Source organism: Nicotiana sylvestris, chromosome 2 (genome assembly GCF_000393655.2).
Source record: "Nicotiana sylvestris chromosome 2, ASM39365v2, whole genome shotgun sequence".
Classification (NCBI taxonomy): Eukaryota; Viridiplantae; Streptophyta; class Magnoliopsida; order Solanales; family Solanaceae; genus Nicotiana; species Nicotiana sylvestris.
This window is the reverse complement of record NC_091058.1, coordinates 95,855,438-95,879,791: the sequence shown is the minus strand read 5'-3', so window position 1 is coordinate 95,879,791 and position 24,354 is coordinate 95,855,438. Positions and strand designations below refer to the sequence as shown.

Genomic DNA, 24,354 nt, shown 5'->3' with positions numbered 1-24,354 from the left:
GTGCAACGAAACACTGCCAAAATTGCTACCCTCAACCACCCCAAGCCAGCCCTCTTCTCCATCCCAAAAATGACTCCAAAACACCTCTGAAATCAACAACGAGAATCAACCCAAAACAGCGACAACCTGAACCACAAACGGGCACAATCCATTTCTCTGTTCTTCGCTAGCTCGATTGTTTGTGTTTCCTTTTGGGTTTAATGTGTTCGTTAGCTTCGTTTGATGTCATCGTTATTGGTTGCGGTCGTATTCCTTGTCCTCGGCTAGATGATTGAGTCACAGAAGTTTAAATTTTGGATTCGGCCAATGTAAAGGTTCATTTTCTAATCCTAGCATTTGAATCTTATTTTGTGCTTTGCTCAAGTGAATTCGTGTTATTTCTCATGAGATGATTTTGTTAAATATAGTTTTGGATGTTCCTTATTTTGTTTAGTACATGTTAACAAATGGGTGTTTTGCCGTAAAAATCTAAATCTTTCTCTTTTCTTTGAAGAAGTTTTATTTGATGAGAATTACCCTTTTGATCATTGTTTGAATATTGTTTGGTTGAAATCATGTTGCAATAAGTTTACTCATTAGAGTAGTTCTTTGATATTCTGCAGTGGGCGTCATTAGAATTGAATTCTTAGGATTTAAGAATAGCAAGTGATGTTGGGCCTAAGTTAGTTTAGTAATAGGGCCTGCAGGAAATAATTTCAAACGAGAAGTTAAAGAAATTTAGCCCAATAGAATCATGCCTGACCCAATTCCTTAAACAAAATAAGCACAAGCTGGTTCATCTCTTTCGTATTGGATAATGTCAATCACATTTATATCTTGGCCTGTTAGCTTAATAATAAGTGCACATCTCTCCGAACAATAATTTCCACAAACTCTTGGTTTCACAATAATCTCAAAGTAGGAAAATAACTCAAATGCGCTAGTTGCTTTAGGCGCTATTTAAATAGATTTTCTTTATTTATTAAATTCGGGTGTGCATTTCATGTGACCCAATTTCAACAACGTTAAGTAAAATGTGTCGTGGACCGCGGGTGCATTTCATGTGGCGTGGTTCAAGGCAAGTTTTAAATAACGTTTAATCTTCCTAAAATAATTAAAAGCGGTTAATAAGCTAAAAATGCACCATAGGCTAAAACATGTATTAAAATCAGATAATAGGCCAATTATAATAGTTTAAGAGACCGTGCTTGAACCACGGAACCCGGGAATTCCTAACACCTTCTCCCGGGTTAACAGAGTTCCTTACCCGGATTTCTGTGTTCGCGGACTGTAAAATAGAGTCAAACTTCCTCGATTTGGGATTTAAACCGATGACTTGGGACACCATAAGTTATCCCAAGTGGCGAATCTGAATTTTAATAAATAATCCAGTTTCGATTGTCACTTAAATTTAAAAAACTTCCTTATATGCCCCCTCGGGTGGTAAAAAGGAGGTGCGACAGCACCTGCGGACCGCAGATGCGGAGTCTGGGTTATAGGTGCGGAAGTGGTACTTAAGTGAAAAACCGCAAAAGCGGTGTCTTTGACCGCGGAAGCGGTAGCGCAGAAGCGGCAATAGACCGCAGGTGCAAAAAGCCTGGGTCAGAAAGTATATATTTCATCCTTCGCGAATTTCAGCCTTTCTTCACCATTTTTAATTCGATTTTGGAGCTTTTTGGGGGATTTTGAAGAGGGAATCCAAGGGAACTTCATTGAGATAAGATTTTTAAACATAAAACTCGTTCCTATGGTGTTATTCCTTTGATTAGGATTGAAATTTTTGGAAATTTGTGGGTAAATATTGAAGAAACTAGGGCTTGAGATTGGAGACCTTTGATTAAGGGTTTGAGGGGTCATTCGTTGTCGGATTTTGGTATTCTTTGTATGTATGGACTCGTGGGAGGATAAGGGGTTTATTGATATAATTTTTTTTTGGATTTCGAGACGTGGACCGGGGGGGCGAGTTTGTTAATTTCGGGATTTGTGTTGTAATTTGATTATTTTCGCATGGGCTTCGTTCCCTTAGCATATTTGACGCCATGATTCTGATTTTGGATAGATTCGACATGAGTTGAGGCTGAGGCGAGGGGCAAAGGCGTCGTGGGCTAGAGTTTGGACCGGTTAGAGGTAAGTGATGATTGTAAATGCTGTCCTGAGGGAACCCCAGATTTCACATCGTTGTGCTACTTTGAGGTGACGCACACGCTAGATGACGAGCATGGGGTCGTGCACCATTAGGGATTGTGACTAAGTCCATCCCGTATGACTGTTTAATCATGTATTTGATTGAAAACTGTTTGCTATCATCATATTTTGGGCTGACTGCCATATGTGGGCCTCCTGCCAACTGTTTTTGACCCTTAGGGGATTTTTACTACTATTCCTTACTTTTTTGACTTCATATTTGTACTCAGCCATGTTGTATTCTACTGTTTTCATAACTCAGCCATATTTACTCTATTTTGACATCTTAAATGATATTTTGGGCTGAGCATCATATTTTATTGTGTCCGAGTGGCTTTGAGATATTTTTGACTGAGTGAGGCTGAGGGCCTGTGTTGTGAGGTTATTATAGGATCCGGCTACGTGCCGCAGCGGTATTATGCTAATTCATGATTATGAGGTCGAGGGCCTGAGTTGTTAAGCCACAAGGTGGCTTGATATGAGGCAGAGAGCCTGTTTGATTATGCCACGAGATGGCTTGTTATTGCACTTGGGCTGTAAGAGGCCCCTCCCGAAGTCTGTACACCCCCAGTGAGGGCGGGTACCCAGTGTGAGATGTGATATAGCCCAAGGGGCTGATGTTGTTCCATGTTATTGCCCGAGGGGGTGGTTCTGTTGGTATTTTGCTCTAGGGGATAATTTATATTTCTATCTTTTCTCCTTGTTTTCATTCATTCGTTTGAACTGCTAAAAGGTGTTTTAAAGAGGATTTTACTGAACTAGGGATGTTTCTACGAGCCTTTTACTATTTTATTGCATTGTTCTGGTTTTATACTGCCTCTTTGTAGCATTTTGCTGTGTTTTACGTGTTTTCTTATCGCTCAGCTGCCTTTACTTTTATTACTTATTGAGTTAGCGTAATCACATTACTCCTTGCACCCTGTGTGCAGATTCAGGAGTCTCAGGTCACGCTAGCGAGGGTTGATTGCTTTTTAGCAGGCTGTTCGGAGTTGACTAGGTAGTTGCTCGGCGTTCGCAGCCTAGTGCTTCTCCTTCCTATCTTTACTTTCCTTTGTACTAGCTCTATAATAGACTGTGTAGTCTTTTTTTCATACTCTTAGATAGATGTTTAGATGCTCATAACTAGTGACACCCCGATGTCGGGCTGTCTTATTTATGCAATTGTTCTATTTCACTCTTTATTTTGGGATTTATAATTTATTTATGACTTAAAATCAATTATTATAATTGTCTTAAATGGTTTGAGGGTTTGTGTTGGTTGGCCTTCTTTCACGAGTTGTGCCGTCACGACCAGGTCCGGTTTGGGGTCATGACAAGTTGGTATCAGAGCCTAGGTTGTATAGGTCTCACGAGTCATGAGAAGGTTTAGTAGAGTCTCGCAGATCGGCATGGAGACGCTTGTATTTATCCTTGGGAGGCTGCAGAGCCTTTAGAAAAACTTCATATTCTTGAAATTCTTGTCGTGCAAATTTGTTGATCCGAGTACTAAACTTTTTTTATTCTATTCTCTCACAGATGGTGAGGACAAGTGCTATCGGTCAGGATGGACAACCACCAGTACCACCAGTTGGGGCCACTAGAGGCTGCAGATGCGGTCGAGGCCGTGGTAGGGGCAGGGGTGTAGCCCGCACAGCAGCTAGGGCAACATTTGTAGATCCACCAACCACCCCAGTTCATGATTAGGTCCTAGTTGTAGACACTCCAGCAGCACCAGCTGTGTCCATTGTGATTCTAGGTCTTCAGGAGGCCCTGGCTCAGATTCTATCAGTATGCACTGGCCTAGCTCAGGCGGTCTCAGTTACTACAGTCGCAACTACTTCTCAGGCCGGGGGAGGCACTCAAACTCCCACCGCTCGCACACCTGAGCAGGTCATGCAGGGACTTCAGACACCGGGGCACCTCCAGCCCAGCCGGTTGCAGCAATTCAGGACTATGTAGCTCCTACTATGCCAGAGGACGAGCAGCGCAGGTTGGAGAGGTTTGGTAGACTTCAGCCTCCAACTTTCAGTGGTACAGAGGGCGAGGATGCCCGGGGTTTCTTGGACAAAAGTTAGAGGATTCTTCATACAGCGGGTATTTTGGAGACCAGCAGGGTTGCATTTACTACTTTTCAGTTTTCTGGAGTTGCCTTCACTTAGTGGGAGGCTTATGAGAGGCGTAGGCCTATTGGTGACGCACCCCTTACCTGGCAGCAATTCTCTGTTCTCTTTTTGGAGAAGTATGTACCACAGTCTCGCAGAGAGGAGCTGTGCAGGTAGTTCGAGTGGTTGCGTCAGGGAGATATGACTATGATGCACTAAGAGATGAGGTTCTCGGAGCTAGCTCGTCATGCTATTTGGTTGGTTCCTACAGAGAGAAAGAGAGGATTAGGAGGTTTGTTGATGGCCTCACGTATCAGCTTCGAATTCTTATGACCAGGGAGAGTGTGTATGGTGCTACTTTTGAGGAGGTTGTTGACATTGCTCGCGATATTGAGTCAGTTCGTCGCCAGGAGCGAGATGAGAGAGAGGCCAAGAGGCCTCGGGGATCTGGTAGTTATGGTGGTGCTCCTTTGAAGGGTCAGTTTCAGTACGTCAGAGGTCATCCATTCAGGCATGCTCAATTAGCTTGCCCGGGTTATTGTGGGGTGTCATTGGGTCATGGTTCTCACAGTTCTCATAAGTGCTAGCTATCGCTTAGTGCCCTTCCAGCCCAGAGTTCGTCCCGTTCTTTGTCAGTTCAGGGCTTTTCTATGCCAGGTGCATCTACTAGTCATTCTGGTGTTAGGGGTTCCCTTCAGTCCCTGTACAGAGAGTTGCTATGAGTGTGGAGAGTTGGGTCATGTGTGGAGGCAGTGTCCTCTTCATCTTGGGGGTTCATCTCAGCAGAGGAGTCAGCCATCGGCTTCAGCGCCAGTTGCTTCACCACCACCCACCCACCCAGCTAGAGGTGGACGTCAGTCAGCTAGGGGTCGCCGTAGAGGAGGAGGACGATTAGGTGGCGGTCAGGCCTATTTCTATGCACTCCCAGCTAGACCCGATGTTATTGCTTCAGATGTTGTGATTACAGGTATTGTCTCAATCTGCCGTAGAGATGCCTCTGTGTTATTTGATCCCGGTTCCAGTTTTTCATATGTGTTAGCATATTTTGCTCGTTATTTGGATACACCCCGTGAATCTCTTGTTTCAATTGTTTATGTATCTACTTCAGTGGACGATACTACTATTGTGGACCATGTGTACCGGTCATGTGTGGTGACTATTGGGGGTCTGGAGACCTGAGTGGACCTGTTATTGCTTTATATGGTGGACTTTGATATGATATTAGGCATGGATTGGCTATCTCTGTGTCGTGCTATTTTGGACTGTCATGATAAAAAAGTGACATTGGCTATGCCGGGTGTGCCATGGATTGAGTGGCGAGGTTCGACTGATTTTGTCCCTGGTAGGGTGATTTCGTTCTTGAAAGTCTAGCGGATGGTTGGGAAAGGTTTTCTTTCATATTTAGCATTTGTAAGGGATGTCGGTGCAGAGACTCCTAGTATTGATTTTGTTCTTATTGTGAGGGATTTTCCTGATGTGTTTCTTGTAGACTTGTCGAGCATGCCACCGGACAGGGATATTGATTTTGGTATTGATCTGGTGTCGGGCACTTAGCCCATTTCTATTCCATTGTATCGTATGGCACCAGCGGAGCTAAAAGAGTTAAAGGAGCAGCTTTAGGAACTCTTTGATAAGAGGTTTATTCATCCTAGTGTGTCGCCTTGGGGTGCACATGTTCTATTTGTGAAGAAGAAGTATGGCACAATGAGGATGTGCATTGATTATAGGCAGTTGAACAAAGTAACAATCAAGAACAAGTATCATTTGCCTCGTATTGATTATTTATTTGACCAGTTTCGGGGAGCGAGGGTGTTCTCCAAGATTGATCTTCATTCAGGTTATCACCAGTTGAAGATCAGGGACTCGAATATTCTTAAGACGGCTTTCAGGACCCGATATGGTCATTATGAGTTCTTGGTGATGTCTTTTGGGCTGACCAATGCCTCAGCAATGTTCATGCATTTGATGAACAGCGTGTTTCGGCCTTATCTCGACTCGTTTGTCATAGTTTTCATTGATGATATTCTGGTATACTCGCGTAGTCAGGAGGAGCACGCGGAGCATTTGAGAGTTGTGTTGCAGAGATTGAAGGAGGAGAAGCTTTATGTAAAGTTCTCCAAGTGTGAGTTTTGGCTCAGTTCAGTGGCTTTCTTAGGGCACGTGGTGTCCAGCGAGGGTGTTCAGGTCGATCCAAAGAAATAGAGGCGGTTCAGAGTTGCCCAAACCGTCCTCAGCATAGAGATTCGCAGCTTTCTTGGTTTGGCGGGTTACTACCGCCGGTTTGTTCAAGGATTCTCATCTATCGCATTGCCCTTGACCAATTTGACTCAAAAGGGTGCTCCATTCAGGTGGTCGGATAAGTGTGAGGAGAGCTTTTAGAAGCTCAAGACTGCCTTGACCACAACTCTAGTGTTAGTTTTGCCATCAACTTCAGGTTCATATACAATGTATTGTGATGCTTCGAGAGTTGGTATTGGGTGTGTGTTGATGCAGGAGGGTAGAGTTATTGCTTATGCTTCTCGTCAGTTGAAGCCCCATGAGAAGAACTACCCTGTTCATGATTTAGAGTTGGTTGGCATTGTTCATGGGTTGAAGATTTGGAGGCATTATTTGTATGGTTTGTCTTGTAAGGTGTTTACTGATCATCGTAGCCTCCAACACTTGTTCAAGCAGAAGGATCTCAATTTGAGGCAGCAGAGATAGTTGGAGCTGCTAAAGGACTATGATATTACCATTTTGTACCATCCGGGGAAGGCCAATGTGGTGGTCGATGCCTTGAGTAGGAAGGCAGTGAGTATGGGGAGTTTGGCATATATTCCTGTTAGGGAGAGACCTCTTGTAGTTGATCTTCAGGCCTTGGCCAATCAGTTTGTGAGGTTGGATATTTCGGAGCCCAGTCGGGTATTGGCTTGTGTGATTTCTCGTTCTTCCTTATTTGATCGCATCAGAGAGCTCCAGTATGATGATCCTCATTTGCTTGTCTTTAAGGATAGAGTTCAGCACGATGATGCCAGAGATGTGACTATCGATGATGATGGGGTGTTGAGAATGCAGGGCCGGATATATGTGCCCAATGTGGATGGGCTGCGGGAGTTGATTCTGGAGGAGGCCCATAGCTCGCGGTATTCCATTCATCTGGGTGCCGCGAAGATGTATTAGGATCTGAAACATCATTAATGGAGAAGGAGAATGAAGAAGGACATTGCGGGATTTGTAGCTCGGTGTCTCAATTGTCAGCATGTGAAATATGAGCATCAAAGACCGGGTGGCTTGATTCAGCAGATAGATATTCCAAAGTGGAAGTGGGAGAGAATCGCCATGGACTTTGTAGTTGGGCTCCCACGGACTTTGAAGAAGTTTGATGCTATTTGGGTGATTATGGATCGGCTGACCAAGTTCGCGCACTTCATTACTGTGTGTACTACCTATTCTTTAGAGCGGTTGGCAGACATCTATATCCGAGAGATTGTTTGTTTGCGTGGTGTCCCAGTTTCCATCATTTCAGATAGGGGCACTCAGTTTACTTCACAGTTTTGGAGATCTGTGCAGCAAGAGTTGGGTACTCAGGTTGAGTTAAGCACAGCTTTTCACCCTCAGATGGACGGGCAGTCCGAGCCCATTATTCAGATATTGGAGGACATGTTGCGCGCTTGTGTCATTGATTTTGGAGGGTCATGGGATCAGTTTCTACCGCTCGTATAGTTTTCTTATAACAACAGCTACCAGTCGAGTATTCAGATGGCTCCATATGAGGCTTTGTATGGGAGGCGGTGTAAATCTCCAGTTGGTTGGTTTGAGCCGGGTGAGGCTAGGCTATTGGGTACATATTTGGTGCAGGATTCTTTAGACAAGGTGAAGGTGATCCAAGAGGGTCTTCGTACGGCACAGTCGAGACAAAAGAGTTATTCTGACGGGAAGGTTCGGGATGTGTCCTACATGGTCGGTGAGAAGGTTCTATTGAAGGTTTAACCCATGAAGGGTGTTATGAGATTCGGGAAGAAGGGTAAATTGAGTTCTCGGTTCCTTGGGCCTTTTGAGGTGCTTCGGAGGATTGGGGAGGTGGCTTATGCGCTTGCTTTTCCACCAAGCTTGTCGAGTGTTCATCCGGTATTTCATGTTTCTATGCTTCGAAAGTATATTGGCGATCCATCTTATGTTTTGGATTTCAGCACGGTCCAGTTAGATGATGATTTGACTTATGATGTGGAGCCAGTAGCTATTTTGGAACGTCAGGTTCGAAAGTTGAGGTCAAAGGATATAGCTTCAGTGAAAGTGCAGTGGAGAGGTTGGCCCGTGGAGAAAGCAACCTGGGAGACCGAGCGGGAGATGCAGAGCAGATATCCTCACTTGTTTGAGGCTTCATGTATGTTTCTTGACTCGTTCGAGGACGAACGTTTGTTTAAGAGGGGGAGGATGTAACGACCCGGCCGGTTGTTTTATGAGTTACCGCTCCATTTCCCCCATTTCTGCTTCTTATTGTCTTGTTCAGCTGTAGTATGTGTTATCAGGTTGGTTGGTCGGGTTCAGAAAGGTTTTGGTAAGGTTTGAGATACTTAGTCTTTTTTGAGTGAGATTAAGTTGAAAAAGTCAACAGGATGTTGACTTGTGTGAAAAAGGGCTCGGATGTGAATTCTGATAGTTCGGATAGCTGTGGGAGGTGATTTAGGACTTGGGAGCATGATTGGAATGTGTTTTGGAGGTCCGAAGTAGATTTAGGCTTGAATTGGCGAAATTGGAATTTTGGCATTTTTCGGTTGATATGTGAGATTTTGATATAGGGGTCGGAATGGAATTCTAGAAGTTGGAGTAGGTCCATTGTGTCATTTGTGATGTGTGTGCAAAAGTTTAGGTTATTTGGACGAGGTTTGATAGACTTTTTGATCAAAAGCAAAATTCGGAAGATTTTGGAACCTTAGGCTTGAATCCGATGTTATTTGGTTGATTCGATTTTGTTTGAGGTGTTCTGAAGATTGGTATAAGTTTAGTTAGGGGTATGTGTCTTGTTCGCGCTTTTGGTTGAGGTCCCGAGGGCCTCGGGGTGATTTCGGGTGGTTAAACAGGAGATTTTGAGTTGGGTTTGGCAGCTGAAGTTACCTATTGTTGTCATAACCGCACCTGCTGCCAGGGGACCGCAGGTGCCGACTTGCAGAAGCAGATATGGAGCCGCAGATGCGGCCTCAGGCAAAGAGAGAGAAGACGGAGATGCGGGAGGTGAGCCGCACCTGCGGGACCGCTGATGCGGAGTCTAGGTCGCAGGTACGGAAGTGGGACTTAAGTGAAAAACTGAAGAAGCGATGTCTTTGACCGCAAAAGCGGTAGCGCAAAAGCGGGAATAGACTGCAGGTGCGAAAAGCCTCGGTCAGAAAGTATATATTTCATCCTTCGCGAATTTCAGCCTTTCTTCACCATTTTTTAAATCGATTTTGGAGCTTTTGGGAGGATTTTGAAGAGGGAATCCAAGGGAACTTCATTGAGGTAAGATTTTTGAACATAAAACTCGTTCCTATGGTGTTATTTCATTGATTAGGCTTGAAATTTATGGAAATTTGTGAGTAAATATTGAAGAAACTAGGGCTTGAGATTGGAGACCTTTGATTAAGGGTTTGAGGGGTCATTCGTTGTCGGATTTTGGTTTCTTGGTATGTATGGACTCGTGGGAGGAAAAGGAGTTTATTGATGTAATTTTTATCGGATTTCGAGACGTGGGCACGGGGGTCAGGTTTGGTTAATTTCGGGATTTGTGTTGTAATTGGATTATTTTTGCATGGGCTTCGTTACCTTAGCATATTTTGTCGTCATGATTCTGATTTTGGATAGATTCGATGCGAGTTGAGGCCGAGGCGAGAGGCAAAGGCATTGCGGGCTAGAGTTTGGACCGGTTAGAGGCAAGTAATGATTGTAAATGTTGTTCTGAGGGTATGAGACCCCGAATTTCACATCGTTGTGCTACTTTGAGGTGATGGACACGCTAGATGACGAGCATGGGGTCGTGCACCATTGGGGATTGTGACTTAGTCCGTCCCGATGACTGTTTAACTGTGTATTTATTGAAAATTGTTTGCTATCATCATGGTTTGGGTTGAATGCCAAATGTGGGCCTCGTGCCAACTGTTTTGGACTCTTAGGGGATTTTTACTACTATTCCTCACTATTTTTGACTTTATATTTGTACTCAGTCATGATGTAATCTACTATTTTCATAAATCAGCCATATTTACTCTGTTTTTATATCTTAAATGATATTTTGGGCTGAGCATCATATTTTACTGTGCCCGAGTAGCTTTGAGAGATTTCTGACTGAGTGAGGCCAAGGGCTTGTGTTGTGAGGTTATTATGGGATCGGGCTGTGCGCCACAGCGATATTGTGATGATTCATTATTATAAGGCCGAGGGCCTGAGTTGTTACGCCACGAGGTAGCTTGATATGAAGCCAAGATCCTGTTTGATTATGCCACGAGATGGCTTATTATTGCGCTTGGGCCATTAGGGGGCCCTCCCGGAGTCTGTACACCCCCAGTGACCGCGGGTACCCAGTGTGAGATGTGATATAGCCCGAGGGGCTGATATTGTTTCATGTTATTGCCTGAGAGGCTGGTTCTGTTGGTATTTTGCCCGAGGGTCTGATTTATGTTTCTATCTTTTCTCCCTATTTTCATTCATTTGTTTGAACTGCTAAAAGGTGTTTTAAAGAGGTTTTTACTGAACTAAGGATGTTTCTACGAGCTTTTTACTGTTTTATTGCATTGTTCTGGTTTTATACTGCCTCTTTGTAGCATTTTGCTGTGTTTTACGTGTTTTCTTATCGCTCAGCGGCATTTACTTTGATTACTTACTGAGTTGGCATACTCATATTACTCCTTGCACCCTATGTGCAGATTCAGGAGTCTCGGGTCACGCTAGCGAGGGCTGATTGCTTTCCACCAGGCTGTTCGGAGTTGACTAGGTAGATGCTCGGCATTCGCAATCATGTGCTTCTCCTTCCTATCTTTACTTTCCTTTGTACTAGCTTTGTAATAGACTGTGTAATCTTTCTTTATACTCTTAGACGGATGTTTAGATGCTCATGACTGGTGACACCCCGATGTCGAGCTGTGTTGTTTCCGCAATTTCTCTATTTCACTTTTTATTTTGGGATTTATAGTTTATTTATGACTTAAAATCAATTATTGTAACGTTTTTAAATGGTTTGAGGGTTTGTGTCGGCTGGCCTTGTTTCATGAGAGGTGTCATCATGACCAGGTCCGGTTTGGGGTCGTGACAACTTCGCTTGCCAGTTCTCAGGCATGACTAGCCCCATGTGATGTATTATAACTTATGTAAATTGCCGATTTTGATTTTCAGAGTAATCGGAATAAATTTGGAAGAACAGTTCTCAGTTTGAAGCTTAAAATTTGAAAGGTTTGACCAAGTTATGACTTATTAGTATATGATCTTGGATTGGAATTTTTATGATTTGGTTAGTTCCGTTAGGTGATTTGGGACTTAGGAGCGTGATCGGAATGTATTTTGGAGGTCCGTGGAATGTTTAGGCTTGAATTGGCGAAATTGAAAATTTGGCATTTTCTGGTTGATAGTGGAAATTTTGATATTGGGGTCGGAATGAAATTTCGGAAATTGGAGTAGGTCCGCTGTATCATTTGTGACATGTGTGCAAAATTTCAGGACATTCAGACGAGGTTTGATAGATTTTTTCATTGAAAGCGGAATTTGGAAGTTTTGGAATTCTTAGGCTTGAATCCGAGGGTAATTTGATGTTTTGATGTTATTTTGAGCATTCCGAAGGTTGGAACAAGTTTGAATGATGATATGGGATATGTTTCCATACTTAGTTGAGATCCCGAGGGCCTCAGGTGTGTTTCGAGTGGTTGAACGGATCAAGTTCAAGTTGAAAAAGTTGCATAAAATCTGTTGTTGGTGTTGCAGACAATTGGCCTTCACGTTCGCGAGTGGGCTCTTGCGTTCGCGAAGGGTTAAGGTGTGAGGCAGGAAGTTTGGCCTTCGTATTCGCGATAGGGGTCCCACGTTCGCGAAGGGTTGGGGCCAGTGTTCATCGCGTTCGCGATGGTTTTGCCGCGTTCGCGTGGAGTAAAGGTGAGCAGCTGGGTCCAGGTCCAATTGTGCTTCATGTTCGCGAGCTTGTTGTCGCGTTTGCGATGGGTTGAGAAGCTGAAGCTTCGCGTTTGCGTATAGGGTATTGTGTTCGCGATGAAGGATTAAGTGGTCAACGGGATTTTGTGCTTTGAAAACGCGAGGCGTTGACCGCATTCGCGGAGAAGGGATTTCAAATGCTGGGCAGAATGTTTAAAAGACCACTTCCGCGATTTTGGGTCTAAATTTCACCATTGTTGGACGATTTTGGAGCTTTTTGAGAAGAATTGAAGAGAGAATCAAAGGAAAACACTTGGAGGTAAGATTTATGGACTTAATACTCGATCCTATTGTGATTTCTACCTAATTAAATTTGAAATTTATGGAATCTAAAGCCTAAAATTGGAGAGTTAGGGCTTGGAATTTCAGACTTTGATTTGAGAATTTGATGGGTCATTTGTGGTCGAATTTTGATGTATTTGATATGCATGAACTCGGGAGAGTGTAAGGATTCTAGTTTTGTGATTTTTATTGGAATCTGAGACATGGGCCCGGGGTCGGGTTTGGCCAATTTAGGGATTTATTTTATGTAAAATGGTTATTTTCGAGTGGGCTTTGTTCCCTTAGTATATTTTCATGGTATAAATCTATTTTTGGTTAGATTTGGAGCATCCGAAGGCCGAGTCAAGAGGCAAAGGCATCGCGGGCTAGAGTTTGGACCGGATTGAGGTAAGTAATGATTGTAAATGTTTGTCTTGAGGGTATGAAACCCTGAATTTTGCATCGTTGTGCTACTTTGAGGTGACGCACATGCTAGATGATGAGCGTGGGGTCGTGCACTGTTGGGGATTGTGACTTAGTCCGTCCCGTATGACTGTTAAATTGCATATTTGATTGAAAACTGTTTGATATCATTGTGTTTTGGAAAGTATTATCATGTTTTGGGCTGAATGACATATTTGGGCCTCGTGCCAACTGTTTTGGACCCTTAGGGGATTTTTACTACTATTCCTCACTGTTTTTACTTCATATTTGTAGTCAGTCATGTTGTATTCTACTGTTTTCATAACTCAGCCATATTTACTTTATTTTGATATTTTAAATGATATTTTGGGCTGAGCATCATGTTTTACTGTTGCCCGAGTGGCTTGAGAGATTTCTGACTGAGTGAGGCCAAGGGCTTGTGTTGTGAGGATATTATGGGATCGGGCTGCGCACCACAGTAGTGTGGTACTGATTCATGATTATGAGGTTGAGGGCCTGATGTGTTACGCCATGAAGTGGCTTGTTATGAGGCCGAGAGCCTATTTGATTATGCCACGAGATGGCTTGTTATTGCGCTTGGGCTATAGGAGACCCTCCAGGAGTCTGTACACCCCCAGTGAGAGCGCGGTACCCAATGTGAGTGATATGATGTAGCCCGAGGGGCTATTTTTGTTTCATATTATTGCCCGAGGGACTGTCCTTGATCCATGTTTGCCTGAGGGGCGGTTCTTGATTCATGTTATGCCCAAGGGGATGATTACGAGTGATTGTGAGGTAGCCCGAGGGGCTGGTTCTGTTGACATTATGCTTGAGGGGCGGTTTATGGTACATGGTTTGACGAGGGGCTGTTTATGTTTCTATCATTTTTACTCACTATTTTGTCACTCGTTGAAACTAGTGAACGTTGTTTTAAAAGGTTTTACTGAAACTGAGCTTGATTTACGAAGTAAATGATTTCTCTATTATTTTGGAAATGTACTGCATTTGCTATAGCGTTATGACGTGGTTTACGTGTTTCCTTACTGCTCAGCTTTCATTTACTTTTATTACTTACTGAGTTGGCGTACTCACATTACTCCCTGCACCTTGTGTGCAGATTCAAGTATTTCTGAACCCGGTAGCGGGTGTTGATTGCTCAGCGGCAGAGTCATTGGAGTTAGCAAGGTAGCTGCCCGACGTTTGCTGCCCTGCTCTTGTCCCTCTTGTGTTCCTTAAATTGTTTTTAATATATTTTCAGACCTTAGTAGATGCTCGTGACTTGTGACACCCCGATGTCGGGCTTGTCTTTTTATTTTGCACTGTTCATTTAGACTTACATTATGAGATATTTGATTAGTTAAAGGTTTAAAAGTGACTCTTATTGATTAATGGTTAGTTCGGGAGTTGTGTCGACTGTCCTAGTTTCACGATAGGCGCCATCACGACCGGATTGATTTTAGAATCGTGACATAGATAAAATAGCATAAGAGCAAAAAGGAAATGTCATTAACAAAATTTTCAACAGTATAAATGTAGTTTAACCACAATTACATTTAAAGGGCTAACAACAAACGACTATCAGAAATAGTAGCACAGGTTTTCGAAGAAGAAGAAAAATAAGGAGGAGGAGTAGGAGGCTCTAAATGGCATATATATGGATTTTAGCTTACTTTATTAGTAAAAACTTGAATACTGATAAAAGTTGAAGGAGCACTTTACCTTCAAAGTGATGAAGTTGCTGAAACTCCAAGTGCAAGTGCAGTGGTCACTTCCTCATTGAGAGAGAGAGAGCAGCACAACATTTGCTTTACACGTGTCCGGTCATAATATTCAGTTTTTTTTTTCCCATATTTTTTGGATTTATTATAACATAGGTTAACTAAAAATTACCAATTATGCCTCTGGTCGACCATCTTCTCTTTTCTATAAAACTAGAAAGGGGTAGCTCGTGTTGCACACGAGTCTAATAACACTATGCTAAGTGTTGAACAGCAAACTAAGCTCCATAAGTTTTCAATTCTTTCTTGTATAGACATTATTCATTTCCAACAATACTTCTTACACACCTATTACAAAACCAATGAAATGGATTAGTCCACAAATCTAATATATGAAATCAAAAAGAAGGAACAATTAATATAACTTGCATGAAATTGTAGGGGGGGGCCTTACATCCATGATTTTTAGAAAAGCTCCACCAACAGTTCACTCTTCAATTTGATCACAACCTATCACATTTGATCCACAGAATCTGTTTCTTACATGTTTGTTGGTGCAAATGGTGAAATAACATAATTTACTAAAGTAGTTAGTGTGTGTAAATTAATATTAACCTTAAATTTCTTATGAGTTGAAGCAACTCAAAGAGAGAATCACGTTCATCAATGTCATAAGGGAAAGCAACAAAACAACTTGAAGAGGCTAGCATAGAAATAAAAAAAACTACAAAGTATCATAGATGTAGTTGTCACAACTATGTAACTAAATATTAAATCATGTGAACTTCCATTTTACAGTTAAACAATGTACTTTTCTGTACTTTTACCTACTATGATTACTGAAACGATGAAGGTAGAGCTGAACTGTTACATCTCGCATTTTTGTACGTTAAAATTTCATTTTTAGTTAATCGATGTAGACTTGGGAATGAGATCATCTTGACGTTAATGTACTTACGCTACTTATAACAAGCGATAAATAAGTGTTATGAAGGAAAAAAGGAGTACACGGATTAAAGAAAATGAGTTTCGTTGAAAGTGGCCAATTTGGAATAAAATACAGGTCAAGCAATAATACCCGATAATTATGAACTAGTATCATGCAAGGTACCATATGACCACGGTAGTATAATATATAAAGTATATACGAAGTATTTTAGAAATAAGTTGAATTTTAAGTAATTTAGGGTAATTTTTAAATTATGCGGGTAATTGATTAATTACCGGATAACGGGACATTACCCGATTAACTAATAAGTGGATAAAAATTAAATATCTCACCTCACGTGGCAACTAGCCACATTATCAAAAAATGACTAAGTCATTCTTGATTAGGTGTCAAATGGATACAAATCCCTTTCATTCTTTTCAAGACTTTTGATACCCAAGTCTTTCCAACTCATTCCCACTATTGAAGACTTTGCATTTAAAGTCTTAAGAACAGAAATTGTTCTCACTTTCTGAAATTAAATTCCAAACGTTGGCCTCTTTTTCCATGAGATTTGGTTTCATTCCTTTGTAAAATATTCAAAAACAATAATTTATCTTTGGTTTAAAACCAAAGACGTTGAGGCAGAAGCAAGTAATTTCGTTCAAGTGTCAAATAATTCAAAGAACAAGTATGTTAAGGCCCTCCCTTCTTTCTTTTGGCATGGTCCAAATTATACTGAAGAAACGAGCAAATGCACAGTTTTCATAAATTACTCTATTCATAGAAATACTAGGGGTGTCTATATTCTTGATTCCCCATATGAATTATTATTATCTTCTGTTCATGGGTCTCAAAATAATACACAGTTGAAAAAGTTTATCCAGAAGGAATATTGAGATTATTACATATTTTTCATGTATTTCACTCATTTATACATGTGCAATGACCCATGACCAGATGGCGTTATATACGCGTATATATGTAAATATATGTATATGGGATATGGGAAAAGGTTATGGTGTTATATACGCACCACCACCTGATCAGCTGGTATATGTTGATGATGTACCCACAGTGGCCTAGACGATATGATGGGATGCCCTCAGTGGCTTGATGATATTATGTACACTCATACCTATGCATGACATGACATTTATATGCATGTGCATGACGTTATAAACGTTTCAGAATTTACAAAGTTATTCAGATTTAAAGACGTGTTTCTATATTCCATGTTTCATCTATGTTTGTTACATACTAATATTCATGCCTTACATACTCAGTACATTTTTTTGTATTGACACGGGGCATGCATTTCATGCCCGCATGTGCAGGTAGGCAAGCTGACGGTCCCCCTCCTTAGGATCCCTGATCAGCGAGAGTTGGCATGCTCCACTTGATCCGGAGCTGCTTTGATTTTGGTACGATACATTTGTATATATATATATATATATATACATATATATATATATATATATATACACACACATATATATAGGTATGACGTGCTCGGTCCCCTCTTTGTATAGCTATGTTTCTATTAGAGGTCTGTAGACAGTATGTCTAGTTGGATTGTATGTGGCCTTGTCAATTTTCAGTTCTGGATGTATAGTTGTCTATAGCAGCCTTGTCGGCTCGCCCACTGTATTCTGCCTGTATACATATATATGCTTGGAAGGCAGGTTTCCTTCTTGTATGTTATTTTCGTAATTTAATAGATGTTATTCAGGTTTATATCTTAGACGCATACTTAGGGGTGTTTGACAGGTAGGACTTAGGCACCCGTCGCGGCCCATCGGTTTGGGTCGTGACAAAAGTGGTATCAGAGCAGTTCTGTCCTAGGGTTGTCTACAGACCATGTCTATTAGAGCCTTGTTTATGGGTGTTATGTGTACCACACTTATAGACAGGAGGCTACAGGACATATAGGATGTTATCCTCTCTTCTTATCTTAGATCGTGCGATATAAGCATTCATGTTCCTAATGATGTGTTACATTTTCAGCGATGCCTCCAAAGAATACAACCACTAGCACGGGTTAGAATGCTACGAAGGTGTTAGAAAGAGAGATAAGTTATACTATGGATTCAGACCCATCGGAGATCATGGGTTCAATTGAGGAGGATCCATCTGAGGATCCATATGAGTCATCCGTTCGAGTTGTTTCGACTACTCCAGCAGTAGAAGGGGTGAGAGGAGTTCTGACCTCACCAAGGCCCTTAGTTTCACTGCCCGTTAATCAGGGTATGAGGGGAGTAGTTCGTGGATTGGCACAATCGGGATTCCCTCAGGCTCAAAACTATGTCAAGGTATTTGAGGACACCAGCTCTTCTGAGGTTTCGGATAGTCCACAGTCTTGAGAGTCCATCAATCAAGGTTCGTCGGTGTATGTTATAGGATACACAGAGGAAGAAGATAGTATTCGGGCCAAGAGGAGGAAGGTAACTGATAAGGACATGAAGATTCTGCTTCGAAGTGTGTCCGATCGAGGTTCTTATATAGGACGAGGCAAGGACCCTCTACTATAGACTTCCTCCAAGTGTCAGTTTTTGGTTGTTGAGTTCCACCTCTTCTTGGAATATTACCAAGTCAGGGTTTTAAATGTGTTTGGTTGTTTTATGAGGATGTAGTCGTCCCGACTTGTATATATTATGGTTATGCCTACTTAGAGGTTTTGCAGACAGTATCCTGTATATAGTTTGGGTATGATATGTCTACGGCTTAGTCGACCCCTATGTATATAACCCTTTTTCTAAATTAGTTATGTGAGTTAAGTCTTAATATTATTACTTATATATATGGATGTCGTCGTTATGGCCCGTGATAGATTTGATAATAAACAAGGATAAGGTATGTGGCATTCGGTTGGGTAGAACTTGATATTATAATGGGTATGGATTGGTTGGCCTTTTGTTATGCTAACATCAAGTGTAGGTCAAGGATGATTTAATTTCAGTCCCCAGGAGAGCCTGTTTTAGAATGGGAAGGTAATATGGCATTACAAAGAGGTAAATTTATCTCCTATCTCAAGGCAAAGAAGATGATCAATAAGGGCTGTATTTATCACTTAGTTCGGGTTTAGGATATGGAAGTAGAGTCACCAACCATTCAGTCCATCCCAGATGAACTTTTGGGTCTTCCGCCAGAGCGAGAAATTGAGTTTGCCATTGACCTACTACCAGATACTCATCCAATATCTATTCCCCCTATAGAATGGCCCCCGCAGAGCTGAAAGAGTTAAAGGAACAACTAAGGGACTTGTTTGAAAAAGGTTTTATCAGACCTAGCACATCACCATGAGGAGCACCTGTGTTGTTTGTGAGAAAGAAATATGGTTCCTTATGAATGTGTATTGATTATAGGCAACTAAATAAGGTGACGATCAAGAATAAGTACCCGCTCCCGAGAATTGATGATTTATTTGATCAGTTACAAGGTGCCAAGTGTTTTTCAAAGATAGACTTGAGGTTTGGGTACCATCAGGTAAAGGTTAAGGATGAAGATATTCTGAAGACTGCATTCAGGACTAGATATGGGCACTTTGAGTTTCGAGTTATGTCGTTCGGTCTGACCAATGCCCCAGCAGTATTCATGGATTTAATGAGCCGTATGTTCAAGACTTTTTTAGATCTGTCCGTAATTGTATTTATTGATGATATATTGGTATAATCTCGTTCAGAGGCTGAGCATGCAGATCATCTGCGTACTGTGCTTAGAGTTCTACAAGAAGGGAAGTTGTATGCAAAATTTCTAAATATGAATTCTGGTTGAACTCTGTAGCTTTCCTTGGCCATATTATTTCGGGTAAAGACATCCGAGTGGATACACAAGAGACTGAGGCAGTGAAGACTTTGCCTAGACCCACAACACCGATGAAGGTTCGTAGCTTCTTTTGGCAGATTATTACAAGAAACTTGTAACGAAATTTTCTTCTCTTCTAAGCACCTTTGACCAAAGTGGTATGTGGTGTCTTGCTTGATGTTCCGGAATAACATAAGGAAATCTATGGTGCAAGCAGGTTGAAGAAAGGTTGCAAATAAGTATAAATAGATATGTGCAGGTCGCAAGCTAAAGTATGGTAGAGCGACAAGGTTCTAGGAAGACAGAAGGAAGGATAAGAAAAGATGAGTAAAAAGGTAACAAAAATGGATAAGTCCTTGGGAATAAGTTCATAAGAGAGCTGATGGTTTCTCTAAGTTATAGAAGGCTCAGTATAGCCTGAATGAACTCAAAGGAGTCTAAGACTAGTAACATTTAGAATAGATGAAATGTTGCCCTAATAGTGGGATAAAGGCGCAATTGTGAGGGATAAAAGATGAAGTTTGGGCCTCTGAAGAGGGGAATTTCCTGAATTGTACAAGATTAGGATAACCATGTAAGTTAACTCAGAAGGGAACTAGGTTTCAATGGACCGACGCTTGCGAACGGAGTTTTTCAGACCTTAAAGGACAAATTAACTTCAGCATCGGTTCTAAAGCTTCGACAAGGGACCGATGGTTATGTTATCTATTGTGACGCTTCAGGCATTGGATTGGGTTATGTGCTAATGCAGCATGGTAAGGTTGTGGCTTATGCTTCTAGACAACTAAGAAAGCACGAAACGAACTACCCGACCCATGATTTAGAGTTAGCCGCGGTGATTCATGCACTAAAGATGTGGAGGCACTACTTGTATGGAATTCATGTTGATATCTATACGGATCATAAGAGCCTCCACTATATCATCAAGCAAAAGGAATTGAATCTTCATCAAAGAAGATGGTTGGAGCTACTTAAAGACTATGACGTTGGTATTTTATACCATCCGGGGAAGGCGAATATAGTAGCCGACACCCTCAGCCATAGATCTATGGGTAGCATGTCGTATTTACGATCAGAAAAAAGGGAAATAGCCCATGAGGTTCATCAGCTAGCTAGTCTTGGAGTTCAGATACTGGACTTAGGTGGCATTGGAATTACTCTTCAGAATACGGTAATGTCCTCATTAGTAAGTGAAGTAAAATAATGCCAGTACGAGGATCCTGTGTTAGTTCATTATACGGATACCACCTTTCAGAAGGAGAAGACACCATTTGGAATTACACAAGATGGAGTCCTTAGATATCAAGGACGATTATGTGTCTCTAATGTTGCAGTGCTACGTCGGCAGGTTATGGCAGCAACTCACTATTCTTCGTTTAGAAACTGATCCTTAGTGGAGTTGTCTTCTTGTTCTTGACACACCAGTGATTTCAATGCCGGATCGATGCTTCTTCTTCTTGAGAGAATATCACTGAATGCACAAGTAATGGTGTGTCTTGCACCAGGTTGTTTTATCACAATAGATAGTGATGTCAACTCTTGGTGTACCATCACAAATGATGTCCAACAGTTCTGAATCTTCAGCCACTATGAAATCATGCATCCGAGTCTTCCATCAGCCGTAGTATTGACCATTGAATCTAGAAGGTCTATAGGTTGATTGTCCTTCTTCAAATTTTGGTGGAGCAGCCATTTAGGATCCTTCCTAGATATTATCCTGATAGGAGGAACCCGCTTTGATACCAATTGATAGCTTATATGAGTCCACCAAACTATAGAGTACCTGGTCCTGCATGAGACTGATACGTAGAATGTTGTAAAGGTTGAAAGTAGAGAAGGCAAGAGATTTTTCTACGTGGAAAATCCCACAAGGGGATCAAAATACCACGACCTACTCTTATAGGCTTTTAACTCAACTAACTTGTAATCTACCTATTACAAGCCACTTTGCAAAAACCCTATTACAAAGACTTTAAACTAACTTGGGATACAACCACCACAAGCCACTCTCTAAGTCTCCTAGTTACAGAGGATTTAACTTATGACTATTTCTAGTCACAACATAAACTCTAAAGTTTACGAATTTTGTTTGTTCCTAAAATAGTGATTCTAAGAAAGCAAACTAGGAACTACAATGTATAACAATTAACAAGATTCTTCATTTAGAAACTGATCCTTAGTGGAGTTGTCTTCTTGTTCTTGACACACCAGTGATTTCAATACTTGATAGATGCTTCTTCTTCTTGAGAGAATATCACTGAATGCACATGTAATGGTGTGTCTTGCACCAGGTTGTTTTATCACAATAGATAGTGATGTCAACTCTTGGTGTACTTCTTCCAAGAGTGAAGTGACTGCTGCACTGTCAGCACAGCCACTTTTGGGCAGTTGCGTTCCAGCTGGATAGTGGACTTTGTACTTCTGTCAGGACACACCAACAGACTAGGTCCTGGTTGTGTTCCTCTTCTGTAACAATTGTTAGATGGTCACTTTCGTCTGCTACGTTCCAGCTATACACTTGATCTGTACTTCTGTCAGAGAACTTCAAAGGAGCAGGTCCATATTGTGTTTCTTGTTATATTGAATGCGTACAATCACTGACTTGTGCTTTTTATCAGAGAACCCTAAAGGACCAACACATCGGGTCCCCATTGTGTTCCTCCATGTGGTTATTGATTCATTTGCTGATTTTCAGGCTTTGAACAGTTCACATGAGATGTGTATCATGTGGGACAAGGTTCTCTATCTGGTTCTTTACAACAAGTTTGTTAGATCATCAAAACATAAGAAGCATAAGTTTAAGACATTAAAAACCCATCAATTTCCCCCTTTTTGATGATGACAAACTTAGGCATGGAAAGCATTTGTTTGGGTCAGAATTAATCAGATGAGATACCAGTTCCCCCTTAATCTTAGATATCCCTCCTTGTCATTTTTAGTTCCACTAGTTCCCCCTTCCTCCTTGTCATTTTTAGTTCCCCTTCACAACACCATCCGCTTCTTAGTTCCCCCTCAACACCATTCGCTCCCTTTTCCCCCTTTTGGCATCATTAAAAAGAACAAGTGTGTTGAAGAGCATAAGAAAGTAAGAAGCATAAAGAAGTCTAACATAGCTAGCTCATGCCACACATGTGCACACAACATGACAGAAAAGAGAGGCCAAAGGAGCACATTTTTGTACAGGCAACGAAAAAGGAGCTGTTTTATTAATGTTTACAGTGGACTGAGCAATACAGAAGAAGTAATGGTTAAGTTCAACATGCCATCACAAAAATAAGAAAACATAAGTAAAACAGCATCCATAGGAAGTTGAAGCAAAAATAGCTTGACACTAGGGAGGATCCTAGGGAACACTAAAAGGAAGAAGGCTTAGAGGAAGAGACAACAATGGTTTTGAGAACCATGTCCAGTCTAGCATTTGCAGCCAGTTGTTCTTCAAGTAGTTGAGCCCGAAGTCTCTCATTTTCCTTTCTCAATCGGGCAACCTCCTCATGTACAGAAATAGGTCCCTTAGCTGCTTGGCTAAGCTGAGTTTCCATAATGGCATTTCGAGCCCTCAGCCTTCTTATTTCCTTAGAGGCTACATTTTGAGCGTTTATCAGCTGAGAAATGGTCGAGATGCTTCCACCAACCTTTTATATACATTCACATTCTTCTAGAGTAGTCATGAAAAAGGTTTGCTTGCGTATGCCCACTCTAGGATCGCCCAAGGGAACCTTATAGAATCTGAACATCTGAGTGATGAGAAAGCCATAAGGTAACCCATGATTGCCACCTTTTGCATATGATCTATCATGATTGTTGGCACATTTATGGGTACAAACTCACCAAGCGCTTCCATTAGGACCAAATCTGACTTTGTAGCAATGGAACGTCTCTCAGAGCAGGGTAAGAGTACTTTATTAACCAGTTCAAAAAAAAGCTGGTACTCAGGAAGCAATACCTTTTTATGGACCTATTCCCCCTGTTGGATGGCTTGCTCTTTCATAATGGCTCTCCGAAAGTTTATTCCACACCTTCACATGGAATTTTGAGAATCTTTCCCAACATTGAAGCATCGAGTACAATGTCCACTCCATTTACAAGTGCATTGATGTGATCCCCCTTAATAGTGAAGAGAGATGAGTAGAAGATTTGCACTGCATCTTCATACACAAGAGGCATGCTCCCTTCAAACAGGTATTCCCATTATTGAAATTCGACAATCTCTAGAATTTGTCTCATGCCTGCCATCTCCGAAATTGCTGGATCAAATGTTCGGCCCCACAACACCTTTTTGAGTTCTTAATCTCTGATACCACTGAACACCATCACAGGTCAAGGACCTTGTTGAACCAGGTTCCTTAATGGTTTCCCCTTTTTGTTTGCTAGTTCCTTCTCCAGACTTCCCTTTCCAGCTTGCTGTCCCTACCGTATTGTCCTCAGGCACGGCTAGCTCAGTTTTACTCCGTTTAGACTTGCTGTTGTACTTCACGGTTGACCCTTTCTGTTCCTCAAAAGTTTCCTTACTTGTCATAGACTGTTGCACTAAGGAACCAGGTTCCCTAGAGGCATTTTTGTCTATCTGATTTACTGACACACTCTTGATGAAATCTTTGGGATTCATTTTCCTCTTTTTCCTTGTCTTGACGCTCTTCTTACTTTTCTTCAATGAGGATTCAGAATTCTCTTATTGTAGTGACCTGGTGATGGGTGATTTGGAGGAAGAATCCAAGATCTTGGAATGAACGGGGGGTACAGGAGTGAGTTTGCATGGAAGTGAATCAGGTTCATCAGAAGGCTTTTCTGAGAATATCTCATGAGCCAAGGACTCGAGGAGTGTTGTGGT

General features: G+C 41.7%; 1 protein-coding gene across 1 annotated transcript; it reads left to right on the top strand.

Moving 5' to 3' along the window:
* The first annotated feature begins 20,379 nt into the window (after positions 1-20,379).
* Positions 20,380-22,362, top strand: LOC138885270 (uncharacterized). Its single transcript, XM_070166203.1, has 5 exons — positions 20,380-20,697; positions 20,782-20,874; positions 21,757-21,890; positions 22,037-22,082; positions 22,222-22,362. The coding sequence occupies exons 1-5, from the start codon at positions 20,380-20,382 to the stop codon at positions 22,360-22,362; spliced, it is 732 nt and encodes a 243-aa protein (XP_070022304.1).
* The last annotated feature ends 1,992 nt before the right edge of the window (positions 22,363-24,354 follow it).

Excerpts from the sequence above, each read along its gene's own strand:
- LOC138885270 (XM_070166203.1), top strand. The coding sequence starts at position 20,380 with ATGTGGAGGCACTACTTGTATGGAATTCATGTTGATATCTATACGGAT. Across the intron at positions 20,698-20,781 it reads GAATTACTCTTCAGAATACG|AAGGAGAAGACACCATTTGG; the intron begins GTAATGTCCTCA and ends ACCACCTTTCAG. Across the intron at positions 20,875-21,756 it reads TTGCAGTGCTACGTCGGCAG|ATGCTTCTTCTTCTTGAGAG; the intron begins GTTATGGCAGCA and ends AATACTTGATAG.